This window comes from Dromaius novaehollandiae, chromosome 4, assembly GCF_036370855.1.
Source record: "Dromaius novaehollandiae isolate bDroNov1 chromosome 4, bDroNov1.hap1, whole genome shotgun sequence".
Classification (NCBI taxonomy): Eukaryota; Metazoa; Chordata; class Aves; order Casuariiformes; family Dromaiidae; genus Dromaius; species Dromaius novaehollandiae.
Window position 1 is genome coordinate 78,186,245 of NC_088101.1, and position 13,145 is coordinate 78,199,389.

The 13,145-nt window shown below is 38.3% G+C and overlaps 1 protein-coding gene across 1 annotated transcript in view; it reads right to left on the bottom strand.

The window, feature by feature from the left end:
• FAM193A (family with sequence similarity 193 member A) overlaps positions 1 to 13,145 on the bottom strand; it is a 75,120-nt gene that overhangs the window by 18,419 nt on the left and 43,556 nt on the right. Inside the window, exons 8-14 of the mRNA XM_064511513.1 lie at positions 10,472 to 10,616; positions 5,736 to 5,813; positions 3,966 to 4,078; positions 3,567 to 3,809; positions 2,181 to 2,334; positions 1,902 to 2,081; positions 16 to 267 (exon numbers count right to left, since the gene is read on the bottom strand). Coding sequence (XP_064367583.1) covers positions 16 to 267; positions 1,902 to 2,081; positions 2,181 to 2,334; positions 3,567 to 3,809; positions 3,966 to 4,078; positions 5,736 to 5,813; positions 10,472 to 10,616 — 1,165 coding nt within the window. The remainder of the gene's footprint in view (positions 1 to 15; positions 268 to 1,901; positions 2,082 to 2,180; positions 2,335 to 3,566; positions 3,810 to 3,965; positions 4,079 to 5,735; positions 5,814 to 10,471; positions 10,617 to 13,145) is intronic.

Below are 13,145 nucleotides of genomic sequence, written 5' to 3' on the forward strand. Positions count from 1 at the left end.
CTTGGGGAGGCTTACCTTATTGTGTGTAAAGGGAGAAGCTGTATACAACGTGGGATGGATAAGTGGACGAGGCAGATGGGGAATTGTATGCAATGGTATATGTCCATGGATGTGAGGATAAAGATGAAGTGCAGGATGTGCAGGTTTTTCAGGATTCATGAACTGATGGCCAGCAGGCAGGCGTCCAGTTGCAAGTGCGGAGGCTGTTAGACCTGAAGCTTCTTGTTTACAAACATGACATTCACAAGCATTTGGACCTTGGTCAGCCTGTAGCGTAAAAAAAAAAAAAAAAAAAAAAAAAGTCAATCTACTTGACAGACAATAAAAATCAGATAGTTGCCCCCATCCCCTTTCTATAATAAGCATAAATATTATTTAGTTTTGTATATAGGAATTAATATACTCAGAGCATCCATGAAATTATTTCAGCTAATACCAATGGAAGACCTAATATTTAAGCAAAAGCACTAGAAGAGGATCTTTATCTTAGTTAAGAATGGAATGCCTTGAAGATAGATAGCATTTGATACCGGACGGATTTTGAATGTCTAATATCAGTGACGACAAGCATGATACTGATTTAAATAATCAAAACAGATGAGAACAGGAACCTTGACAGTGATAGATGACTACTAGGCCACTACTCCATTATTAAAAAAGTTGCTCAGAGAGGCTGTAGAGTCTCTTCACTCCATGTCCTAGGAGGTATTCAAAACCCAACTAGCCATGACACTGAGCAACCTGCTCTAGCCGCCCTGCTTTGAGCAGGGAGAGTGGACTAAATCTCCAGAGCTCCCTTCCAAACCCGATGATCCTGTAAAGTGGATAGTTCAAGATAAATTTCATGAACATGTCAACCATGTGAAATCAATGCCTTAACAGAACTTTCTGCCGATCTCAAGGTATCATTCACCTCTGTCACTTTAAGAGGATTCACCACTTCTGGAAGCAAAGCAGCCCGAGAAAGAAGAGCTCTATTCCCTCTCTCAAATCAGTCCTTTTTCCTCCCACTGTCATTTGACATTTCACCAAAAGAGAATTCTTACCAGAAGCAATATTGGGAACACTTCCTAACTAATAGCTCCTCCTGGTAATGTGACAGTACACATTGCTCCAAAGGGCAACATTAATTAACTTCTTAGCTTTCTAGAAAAGAATTTACAGGTGGTGTTCTTCTCTGATATGCCTTTCTTCCAGACACAAATAACACTTCATCACCACTTAAAAGCATTACAGCCTTTGACATAGGGTATATTTTAAAATCTGAGAATATCGCAAACCAAATATAATGGCCAAATTCATTAATTGCATAAAAAGCAAAAGTAACCTCCTCATAAGAAAAAAGTATTATCAAGAAATCAATACTAACCTATTAGAAAACGAAAAAAAGACGTCAAACAGTGTAGAGAGATTCAAAGTCTTAAACAAAAAACAAAACCAGCCAACCAAAATACCCACAAAACCCATGACATAAAACATGCAATGGGTTTAACTATAGAGGATTTCAGCATAGCAAGTTAGTCCTCTGATGTAATATTAAAAACTGCCCAATAACTATCCTTCCCAGAAGGAATTTCAAATAACTTCACATTAACGTTTAACAAAGAAAAATCTCAAAATTCCAAGTGGAAACATCCCCTAGTTTCTGTTTCTCATTCCTACTGGCAGGAAGAAACATTTTTCCCTTTTACTGAAAACATGCTCAATATAACTAACATATTTCAGGTTTTAACTGAAGATATCAGCCACGACAGCTGAAAAATGTTTTAGGTATCATAACCACCAGTTGGATAAAGTCAAATATTAAAAAAGTTAAATATTTAATTAAAAGTTGAAGATATAAATGCACTGTCATTTAAGTAGCCCCATTTAGAAAAAGGGTCCATTTCAGATTACTATACCTGTTGACTGGGGTAAGAAGGTGGTGGACTATCCATTTTTGGTTCATCTTTCCTTAGTGCCCTTTTTCCTAAAGACATTTCCTCCTTTTGAGTTCCCGGTGGTTCACCACTGCTCTCCCCATCTGCTTCTTCATCATCTGCTTCTGAGGAACTGCTGCTAGTACTGCTCACCTGAGGGGACTGGACAACATTAATCCATTAATTCATTAGACTGAAGGATAAGCCATTCTCTTGTGAGCACATCCATCCGCCAGAGACAGGACACTGTAAATGATGTACCTCTTCTTTCAATGCCATGTTTTCACCTCCGCCATTGAGCTCACTGTGAATTCCATTCATGTTGGCTACCACCTCTGCATCATCGTAATTATTCAGTGGGTAGATATCAGCAAATTTTGCTGATAACGGTGCAACATCTTCATCATCACTACCACTGGGGGAGGGGGGAAAAAAGAGGCTTATATAAATCAGAATGCTCAGTAACCTCAGTTATTGTGAAAGCTGGCAGAACACCAAAGTGGAATGAACTTGAGATCACCATTTGTACAAATATTCCAATTAGAAGTTAAAGCACTATCTCAAGTTGTTTAACTGCACTGATTTTTTTAAGCAAATAAAATTGAGCAATCTGTCATCTAACGCTACTACATAGTAGCTGCACGTCTGTGCAGAAAACCTGGACTGAAAATAAAGATTGTCTATTATTTCTGCACAAAATATCTTTCCACCAGTGTTTTCTAACCAAGAAATCCATTAACTTAACAATGACAGGATATGGATGATCCTTAGTTTGATGAAAAAGCCTTATGCCAATGATTTCCTTTAGAAAAAGCATGAAGTGTAAGAAGTACAATGAAGTGTAATGGTATTCATCAGAAACATCCTACACATTTGCACTGCCCTTATTCGCCTCACTGTATTGTTAGCAATAGTCATCTCACCATAACGGTAACAGAATTCTAGTGACGATTCCCTTGACTGTATTGATGTCACTAATTTCATTAATGTTCCCACCAGCACTGAAGTACTCTAAAATAGACTTCTGTATGTGGTTAGGATGCAGCTAACCAGACGTCACCTACTCCCAGGCATTTTATCCCTTCAGATTTCTGGGAAAGGCAAAAGCCTATCGTTAGTTAAATTTGAGGGTCACTGCAATCTGAACCCAAGAAAAAGGGCAGGGGATATTTCTGATAGGAGAATAATCTCTGAGCCAAGTCTTGAGTTTACATGCCTTCAACAATGCCAGTAAAGGCTTTTTAGGAACTACACCGTTTCTTTCAAAATAACTGTCTCTCAGAGAAAAGATCACCATTTCTCCTGCTCAGACTAAGAGAACATGTGACATTCTAAACCGATGATCTAAAGCAGATGAGTATGTGATGTGTTTGTAATCTCAAAGCAAAAAATGGATGCTACATATGTCTAGCAATTTTCCAACATTGTTGGAAGTTTTTAGGAACTTTACAGGTTTTTTTTCTTTTTTTTTTTAAGCTTATAGTTGCACAGCATACAGCACTGAACTTCTGGTCTTCTGAATTCAGCATCAGCACTAAATAAGCTTTTGAGGCAAAACAAGCATTACATAGCAACGATCAGCCTACATAACTTGCTTACAAGAGTTCAGTTCATTATTTCAAGCATTTAAAACAGACAGGAACTTACAAAGTTGGTGCAGAGCCATTATCTGCAAGGATCAGTCTAGGATGTTGCTGAATTGTAATAGGCGAGCTGGAACCTGATCCTGAACTTGCTGAAGACATACTAGGTGGGCGGATCTCAGACAAATAATCCGGAGCAGAATCAATTTGTAGTGGTAACTGGTTAATGTGAATATCATCAGTTATAGGAGAATCCATGATGCCACATGTTAAAATGTGTGAAAGACTGCAGTCATCACAAGTACATCTGTTCAAGAATTAAGATTACAGATTTTTAAAACCTCATTTAAGTAACATTCATTTAAAGTAACCACACTTTTTTTGGAAAAATTTATTTCCTTTTTCCCTCTAACAGAAGAAAATAATGATTTATTATGATTTCATATTAAAAACATCAGCTCACCTTCTTCTATAATTACAGTTGGGACAGTCAGGCATGCTCAAACGTGATGACAGCATGTGTCTCATTGTGTCTGTGAAGTTGTTCTCCCCAGCTAGTGCTTTCTTGTTATTAAGCTGAAGTAAATTATAAAGGCAGTGTTTTAGTAGTGCAGGTCTTTCCATTAACAATTCAATGGCACATCATGATTAGCTATTTATGTAACCAAAAATGGGGTTCTCTGGGCAATGTATTTCAAAATAAGTATTTAAAATAATTTCATTAATTTCATTATGATAGTGCTCTGATCGTGAGTTTAAAAAAAAAAGTTTAAAGGTAGGAGCAACAAATATTTGGCACCGAAACTGTTCAAAGAAAGTATGTTTCTATAATAAAATAGTAAAGTGGGTAAGTCCATCTTTGTGACTTATTTGTAAGTTTGCATCCTGTACATTTTTTCTGCTAATGTAATCTGAACTTCAGTATTCTTTTACATCATGGATATGTACATAAAGGACACTACTGACAAGCGGAGAAAGAACACAAACTCACCCTCAGCTTACCAAAAAGGGGAGGGAAAAAAAAAGTTAGGACCAACTCTGTAGCCACACTGGGGTAGATTCAAAAAAAGGAAGTACTTGCCCAAAACAGGGCTTCACTACAGGGTGAAAAATTAGAGTCCGAACAACTGCCAATGTGGCAGAGGCCTGATGCTGAAAGCACCTAATTTCATCAGACACCTACAAACCTTAGGCAAAACAAGGATGTGCCTAAACTTCTACTTCTGTGGAAGCCTGGATCTGGCCCTTACCCTAAGCAGCAAGGTGTTTATGGCCCCCCAATTAGGACTGGGGAAAAATGGGATTCTTCCTCAGTTTCTCCAAGGAGCCTGATTTACTAGATGTACTAAAGATGTGGTTAATACAAGCTCACGTCCCTCCTCACAGAGAGAGGGCAAAAAAAAGAAGAAAAAAGGAGATATTGATGACTTTTTTGAGACACTAACAGATTAAGCTTATTAAAATGTACTGTCATGCTCCCCCTCTTTCTCTGGCTCATGCCCCTGGCACTGCTTTCTGCACAGCGGTACAGGAATGGAGCAGTACAGGAATGGAGTGTTCCCCATCCAGTCTTGACTCCGTGCTAGTGACTCTGTACTCTCTGGAAAGCGTGATACATGGTTGAACACTTTAAGATATGCTATTCTCTTCTTTAGTCTTGATCAGGTGGGCACTACTACTAGCCCCTCTCTGGCTACATCTGAAGGTCAAGCAGGGAGCTCTGCCCAGCCTTCTGCCCAGGAACGACGTAGGTGCCACCTCCAGGGTCCCAAGCTCTGGACTCCTAACAGAGAGAAGCCCCTGCCCTGCTGTCCATGCTCACACTCCCCAAGTCTGCACAGACAAAGGAGTTGGATATACTCTTGCACACAATATTGCCTGTCACACACATCAAGGCAGCTCCATGCTCAATGTATTGGCTGTTTTGGATCCCACTCTGAGGCACCAAACATTCTCCTTTTATTGTATAAGAGATTTTTATACTAGGTGCTCCATCCTAAGACTGCGGTGCTTATTTTTTAATCCCTTAGCAGCCAGCTAACTTCCGCACAGCTTCTTGGTTCTTGATTTGTGCACTTTAGCTGACTTTCATGCCTGGCATGGTTGCAGAATTAGACCAAATAAAACTAGCACAACATACTAAAACCTTTGCATCTTAAACATACAGAAAGTGTTAGTATAACTTAGTATGGTATTAAAAAAAAAAAAAAAAAAAAAAAAAAAAGAATCCTACCTGCTCTTCAATAAAACGCCTCTGCTTAAAGAACTCCCAGTCTTCCTTTAGCATGCGTTGCTTTGTTTTCATTGCCATCTAAAACAGAATTTAAGGAAAACTCATTGGTTTAATCATAGGAATCCTATGCTGTGTTCAACTGGTCTATCCAAGTTTCATTTAACCTGGCTTGTCTATATTATTTTGAAAGTTCTAACATATACTTACTCAATATGAAGTTTATTTTGTTTGCTAACCCTTTAAGTCATTTGAACAAAATTTTATATTCACTTACACTATTTTTCAGATTCTTCCACTGTTATTCTCAATATTAATTTTTCTTTTTATTATATATTTTCAAAATATTTTTGATAACATTTAACAAGCCTGCCAAAATCTGCAACATCTCAGACCCGCTAGAATCCACCTACATTATTGTAAATGCACTATCGGATCCCAGAACTTTTTGCCTGCAAATGATAATTTCCTGATTTAGTGAACAAACTCACTCCGACAGAACACAAAAGCCTCAGTGAACATTAACAAAGCAAAACACAACAACGACGCTTCTCCTGTTGTAGCTTACAGCATTTTAAGAGCACTAACTCATCAAGAAAAATAAAAACAAAAACCCCAAACCAGTTAGAGGTTTTTACACTTTTGTCCTTTACCATATTAATAAATACAATTCTAACACCTTACATAATATAGCAAATTGCTTTGAAGAGAGATGCCTGAGAACAGAAGTCCAGTAAGTTCACTATCTTCTTTTTCTTTTCTTAAAATATGCCTTCAGAAACTCACAGACGATCATAGGTTTGAAGTTTTATAACTGATATCAATGCATTATAATTGCTATTACCATTATTTAACTTGGGTAATTGAAATTCTAAGCTGGGTATTTGAAACAGCGCTAAGTGGTAAAGTTTTGCCTAACGAATTTGTGAAACATCAGCATGTAATTCTGATTACTACTGTGAATATTGATTTCCCTTGCCCCAGTGAGTTTGTGTTAACACTAAAAAAAAGGTTTGTCAGGTAGCAGTGTGTGTGCACATATACATGCATATGTATACACACACACAAATATGTGTGCATATTATATATATAAATATATATAAAAATAAGAGTGTGTGCGCACACATAGGTGTATGTATGTATATATTTTTTCTTTTTTAAACAAAACAGCAAGCATGAAATATTCTCGAACCATTAATACCATTTCTTGAAAGCACTAACAGGTACTGCAGAGCCTGCGGCCAAAACTGATGTACTTGCAGCTTCCCTACACCCTTAAGCTGCTAAACACAGCAGCCGCCACCAGCGTCTTGGGTGCCCTGTCACCTAGCAGAGCCCTTACCGCCAGGGACAGGCGCCTACGTTCACTATATGTTACATGGGAAGACTTTAAAGCCAAAGAACGAAGTTTAAAACAGCCAGTGCATTAACTGGGAGCTGCCTGCTCAAGCCTGTCAAGGAAAACGGCATGGTTTAAGCCCTGAAACTCTTGAGTATTAACGGGAGCAGGGACTGGAAATGAAGTTGCTTCCTACTTCCAACTTACCAGTCTTTTCTATACCCCATCTGCAAGTATCTTAACCTATTAATCCATAAATAATAGGAAACAACTTCTCTTTTTCTCCCCAGGGAATATTTACTCTAGCAGAACAAAGCAGCTTCAAGGCCACCCATGCGACTCGTGCCTAGGACTCTTTTGGGAAGCAGGAGATGCAAACTCAAATGCCTTCAGCAGGAAAAGCTTATCAGTCCTCACACCTGACGTGAATACACTAGCACTGCTGCCGATGCAGAAAGGAGGTCCACCACCACCTCTTCCTTCTGCCCTGTTTATTGGAGGCTAGCGTGTACCTGCGATCTACCACACCAGACACTGTAAAGCAAGACAGGCAGGTGAACAATTATTTTCCCGTTCTGAAATGGATGTAATCGTGACACAAAAAATAACGGTTTGGTCAGAACTGACGGGCAGCAGTGGAGCTCTGGGGGAACTCGGAGGCTTACAGCTGTATCGGGGAGGACGCCTGCCACCTCCACATTTGTGCTCCAAAGTCTACCTGCAAACCTAATCCATTTTCCTAGCCTGTTTCGCTACAAACGAAACAATTCTTGTCACAAACTCTCAGCACCCAAAAATGGTGAGAGAATCATTTATCGACACTGGCGCTATAAAGACAAAAAGCAGTTATGCCAGTACTATACTATTTTTTCTACTACTTTAAGCAGAATTGTAGCCAATCCCACACAACTACGGAGAGACAAGCAAGGAGCTCTCCTTGTATTCCCTTTCTTTTGTGAGATTTGTTGGAGCAATAAGAAGAAAAAAACCTTGCACACAAAGTAGATACGACTATCTAGCTATTGCTTATGGAAGTGATCTGGATATATTTGAGACCTCCTAAGCTAAACGTAGTCCAAATTTGGTAAGAAAAAAAATTAAGACCTGGAGGTACGGACTACGTGTATTTAACCTCTACTGTATTCGAGATATCCTAAACAGCTTCCTCAGATCATGTACGAATAAAGGTGTTGATATGAATTAATCCTTTTCTGAATTTTATTATGGCATACACATGATATAGCAGTTTGTTAGAGTTACAAGCTTTGTGCAAGACATAACTGCCTTACACATTCTTCTAAAAAAAACAAAAAAACCTAGCATTTATATTGCAAAGCTGTTCATATTTCTTTGTAAGAAAAAAAAATAGTCTACTGTGGGACACTGCAGGAAGGCGTATTAACCTCTCTGTCGAGGGCTTTTCTACAGTTGTGGGTATAGTTCTGCAGCAGGTGAGAGGACCAGTTTTAAGCTCTTATCCACGCCAGTCCGCAGGTTCTAACTTTTGATATATTATCAATAAAGCCTCGCAAGTTTGCTAAAGTCAAAAGGCAACAAATAATGAACATGCATTCACAGTTAAGATCCATAGTACAACAGCTGTATCCATAGTAGCTGGGCTTTCCAAATTCTACCCTGCTAACGTAAACGCCACAGCAAACTCGAGACAGTCACAGAGAACGAGGCTAGTTTGATCAAGGGATTGTAATTAGAGGTATCACCACCAGTGTTCAAGGTGGGACTGTGAAAATGATTCTTCTACATATAAATACCCATATCTCCTTTAAAATATGATTATTTAAATTTTAGATTTGTTCCCCCCTTTGCAGGGTGGTTGTTTTTTTTTTTTTTTTTTTTTTTTTTTGTCTTTAGGAAATAAAAGACAACATCACATTAGGTTTCACCGAATGGAAAAAAAGGTTGCAGTTTGGGTCAGGATACAAGCTTCACTGAGCACATGAATAAATGCTATAAAAACACAGTCACTGTGGGCGTTTTGTGGTCACTTAGATACAGAAAAATCAGTTAAAGAATGGATTTTTAAGGGCTGGAAGATCAGTAACTCATGCACCTGATCTGAATGTGACTCTGCAGAAGTTCCATCTTCTGAAAACATGGGTGAAAGACAAGAAACGAACTGGGCTCTCCTCCTTACCGGAGAGGCAGCATCGGACAGTCATGACACCCTGATGACATGGGAGAACAACTTCAAGTAGCACAAAATGTGAGATGATAAAGTTTTACTGAGCTTAGCTGTACAAAAGAAGCCAAACCAAGAGAAAATTTTACAACTGATAGCTCAGAGCTGCAGACCCCAAATACAGAATAGTCTTCAAAAAATAAAAAATTAGTTACATCAGACCCCCGGTTTGACGGTACTGGAGACACCAGAAGTTTACTTCAACATTCATCTCAGGGAACAGTCTTTCAAAGGCATTTACAGTGTACTACAACCCTTAAAAATATCTGGTTATCTATAAAAATACCATAGCATTACCAAATCTCAGATTAGAAGTAGAGCTCCATACACCTAATGCTCATAAAAATAAAATATATGAAGAGTTCTACAAAATTCCTTATTTTCAATTAAGATAAAAATTTTCTGTTCTGGTATACTTAAGATTGCACTGATGACTGTTCAAAGCCTTATCCTAAGGCATTATAAGAAAATGTAAGTTCCTTAAACAAAAGATAAAAAGCAAGTCAGTAAAACAGGGAGAACAAACAACCAATTTCTCAAAATAACAGCTACATTTTCAACAATGAGCTCTTTACACTGTAGCAGTCAGTATGACATAATTATTTTCTGAAACGTAAAGCAAACTCAGAAGAGTCAGTTATTAGAACATACACTTAATTACAAAAAGGATAACTTCACAGGTCTTCAATATTTATGCAGTGAGATTTTAAAGTTGCTCTGGTTTCTGAAGTTGTATAAAGATGTTCTTATCACCATGCTGGGCAACATGCATAAAGAACTTATAAATATTTTAAAAAGCAGCTTCTTCCTCTGAATTTCATTCAATGCAATTATTATTTTTGAAACTTCTTCCCCTCCCCTTTTCCTAGCGACTTCTACAGAAGAAAGTTTCAGATTTCTGTGCTACAAGTAATGTACAGCCTAAGCCATTCAGAAATATTCAAATATCATCTCTAAACAATAGCATAAAAATCTGCTTCAACAATTTGCAGGTGTTTCTGTTACATAGTGACATGTTAGTGTTCGTTCCTATTTTGAAAGGCAGTCTGACATTAGTGGCGGTGGTGGTGGGGAATATTACATTTCGGGGTTTCAAAGCTCCAGATGAAAGCACCAAAGAAATCCTCTTCACTAGAGGCACAATCTCCCGTTGATGGCTCCCTACTCAGCCAGCCGCAAGGCTGCTGACATGAGTCTTACCTGTTCATCAACATAATCATCTATTCTTTTCTGGCATTCAAGCCATGCTTCAGCAACTTGACCCATTTCCTGTTCCAGCTGATGATACCTTTGTAGCAAGGTACTATACATATCTTCGCTACAGGAATCGTGTGTTGTTCCAAGCCTAAAAGTTCAAACAGCACTTGTTATAAGAGACATTTTCCTGAAAATACGGCTTTTAAGTTCTGCCTGCCCAATATTGTTCTCAAAGTGCCGTTACTGATACACACACCTAGGCCATGTATCTGCTAATATCCCCAAATGAATATTTTTAGTCATTTTTTTCAAAAAAATATTTATCAACTGCTTGTTCCAACATTCTGTAACCAATAATAGCGAGCACGTGGGAAGTGTAACATTTCTAGAGCCTCTTTCCCACGGGCAACCAGATGTCAACCGAACTGAGCCACGTTTATTCAAATTTTGTTGCTTGATATATTTATCTTTCCAAATTCTGCAGACTAAATATACATGTTGGCTATTTACTAAAGAGCTAGATTGTAAAAATAAAGCCAGAATCTTAATCCAAACTCTTGTGATCAATGCTAAAAAGATTACAAGATGAGTTGCCTCACTGGTAGATTGGTAGCAATCTCCCCTGCTGGAAGTCCAAGCAAAATAATCTGGTTATACACAGCAATCCACTGTCACCTGAGGGGCAACAAGTTCAAAACGTGGCATGCTGTTCACTGATAGCTGTTTCTGTAAGTAGCCTCAGAAATAGAAGACATGTTTTTTAACTTCCTTTCTAAAACTTCATTTCTGCATAGGCAACTCTTTAAAAGCCTCTTGGAGCACATCATTGCAATGATTCTGAAATAACTAAGCATGCTCCATAAATCTAGACTTCCAAAACAAAAAGACAAAGTTGTATCACACAGTATATTTTTAAAAAACATTGAATTGTAGTGACTTGCAAATTGATACAATTAAACCAAAGCTTTTCAACATTTCTCCTACTCAGTAATTAGAACAAACAGGTTAATACTTAAACGAGGCACAGAGGCTGAGCCATCCGTCAAAGCACTGACAAAGCCAGTGTCAAAATGAAAATCCAAGCATCCCAACACTTTACCTAAAAGCCCAGGCCCAACATTTCAGCTGGAGGTTAGATATAGATTTCCATTGCAACAGGATGCTAATCCAGCCCAGGAACTCCATCGTACTACCTACAATCTGGCAAAGCACCAAGTCCTGTCTTTTAACGTGACAGTTAAGTAGAACCAAGAGCTGAACAAACAGGTAACTCCTGCTGAGGATGAAGTTACAGCCATTAGCAGCACTTTGCCAAGGAACTCAGGTTTGTTTTGTTTGTTGTTTTTGCCCAGACTGTCCAATGCAACCACCTCAGATGTTTACATAGACCTTTCTACATGTTAAAAAATCCTGGGAAGTCCATATTTGGTAGAGCACAAAAAGTACTTAAAAAAAAAAGATAGGGTGACTTCAGGAATCAGTTTTTCCCAATGCTTCCTCCCTACTCGTGCAAACACTGTCAATTTCTGTTCCTAGATCACAAGTGTGTATTTTGAAAAAGCCAGAGAAGCACAAAAGGTTTAGTAATTTAAATAAGGGATGAGAAAAAGGGTGAGAACCCAAAATTCAAGTGAAGCCAAGACACCACATCAACACCATCCCATATTTCTTCTTCAGGAAGAGAAAACAACGAGGCCAATGCGCTTTTGACATGCAACTCTGGTAACACCTTCCATAATGTATGCAAGCTTTTCTTTAAAAAGAACTACTCTTAAAACAATACAAAAAAAACAAGAAAAACAGGTGCTTACTCTTAGAACTGACACGTGGAACAGTAGTCAAGAACACCATCTTGTTTGAGAAAAACAAGTATAGATGCAACAGATTATCTTCATGAATCCTTCAAAAACTACAGTCCTACTGTTCTGGAGTTAAAATGGACCATATACCTCTAAAGAGAGTTTTTCCATCAGTGGTCTGAGCTTTAACAAAAACCTCAAACGGTTCTTTTATTTCTGAAAATTTCAGACAGGAGAATCTCTTAATGACTACAGAAACAATTAAAACATGAATATTGCTTGTGATTGTATTATGCTAAATAGACCTTCTGAAGCTTATTATTCTTAATGTCTGAGCTTTAGGATATTTTTCCAACAGCTGAAAAAATTTGTTTTACTGCCCACTCCTAACCAGCAAAGCTTTCTACTCATCTGCCAGCTAGCAGAACAGCAAGACTTTGTTCTTTGAGCATTAACAGATACAACACCTAGAGACAAGAGTCCAGTAATCCAGACAAAGAAATCTCAGTACTGTCAGAAATCGATACACCACCAACATATAAACAAATATATTCAGCCATAACATTTATAGCAAACATTAATGTACATTCATCCATTAGAGATCAACCACTGAGCAATCACCGAGATGCACTGAGTAAGTGAAATCTTCGCTCTCAGAGATGGCTGAGCTTCTCACACGTCCTTGGCAGTCTCAAGAATGTTCCTTTTAAAAAACATAGTGAAGAAAAGCGTACTCTTGCACAGTGGTATCTGCAAAGTGTACAGCACTCCTTTAAAGAATGGTCCTGAAAGGCCCCAAATCAGTAGTAGATAGTGTAAAAAGTCATTCCCCATCTGCTACTCATGACTGCATGATCAGAGGACTATGGTGATCCTTT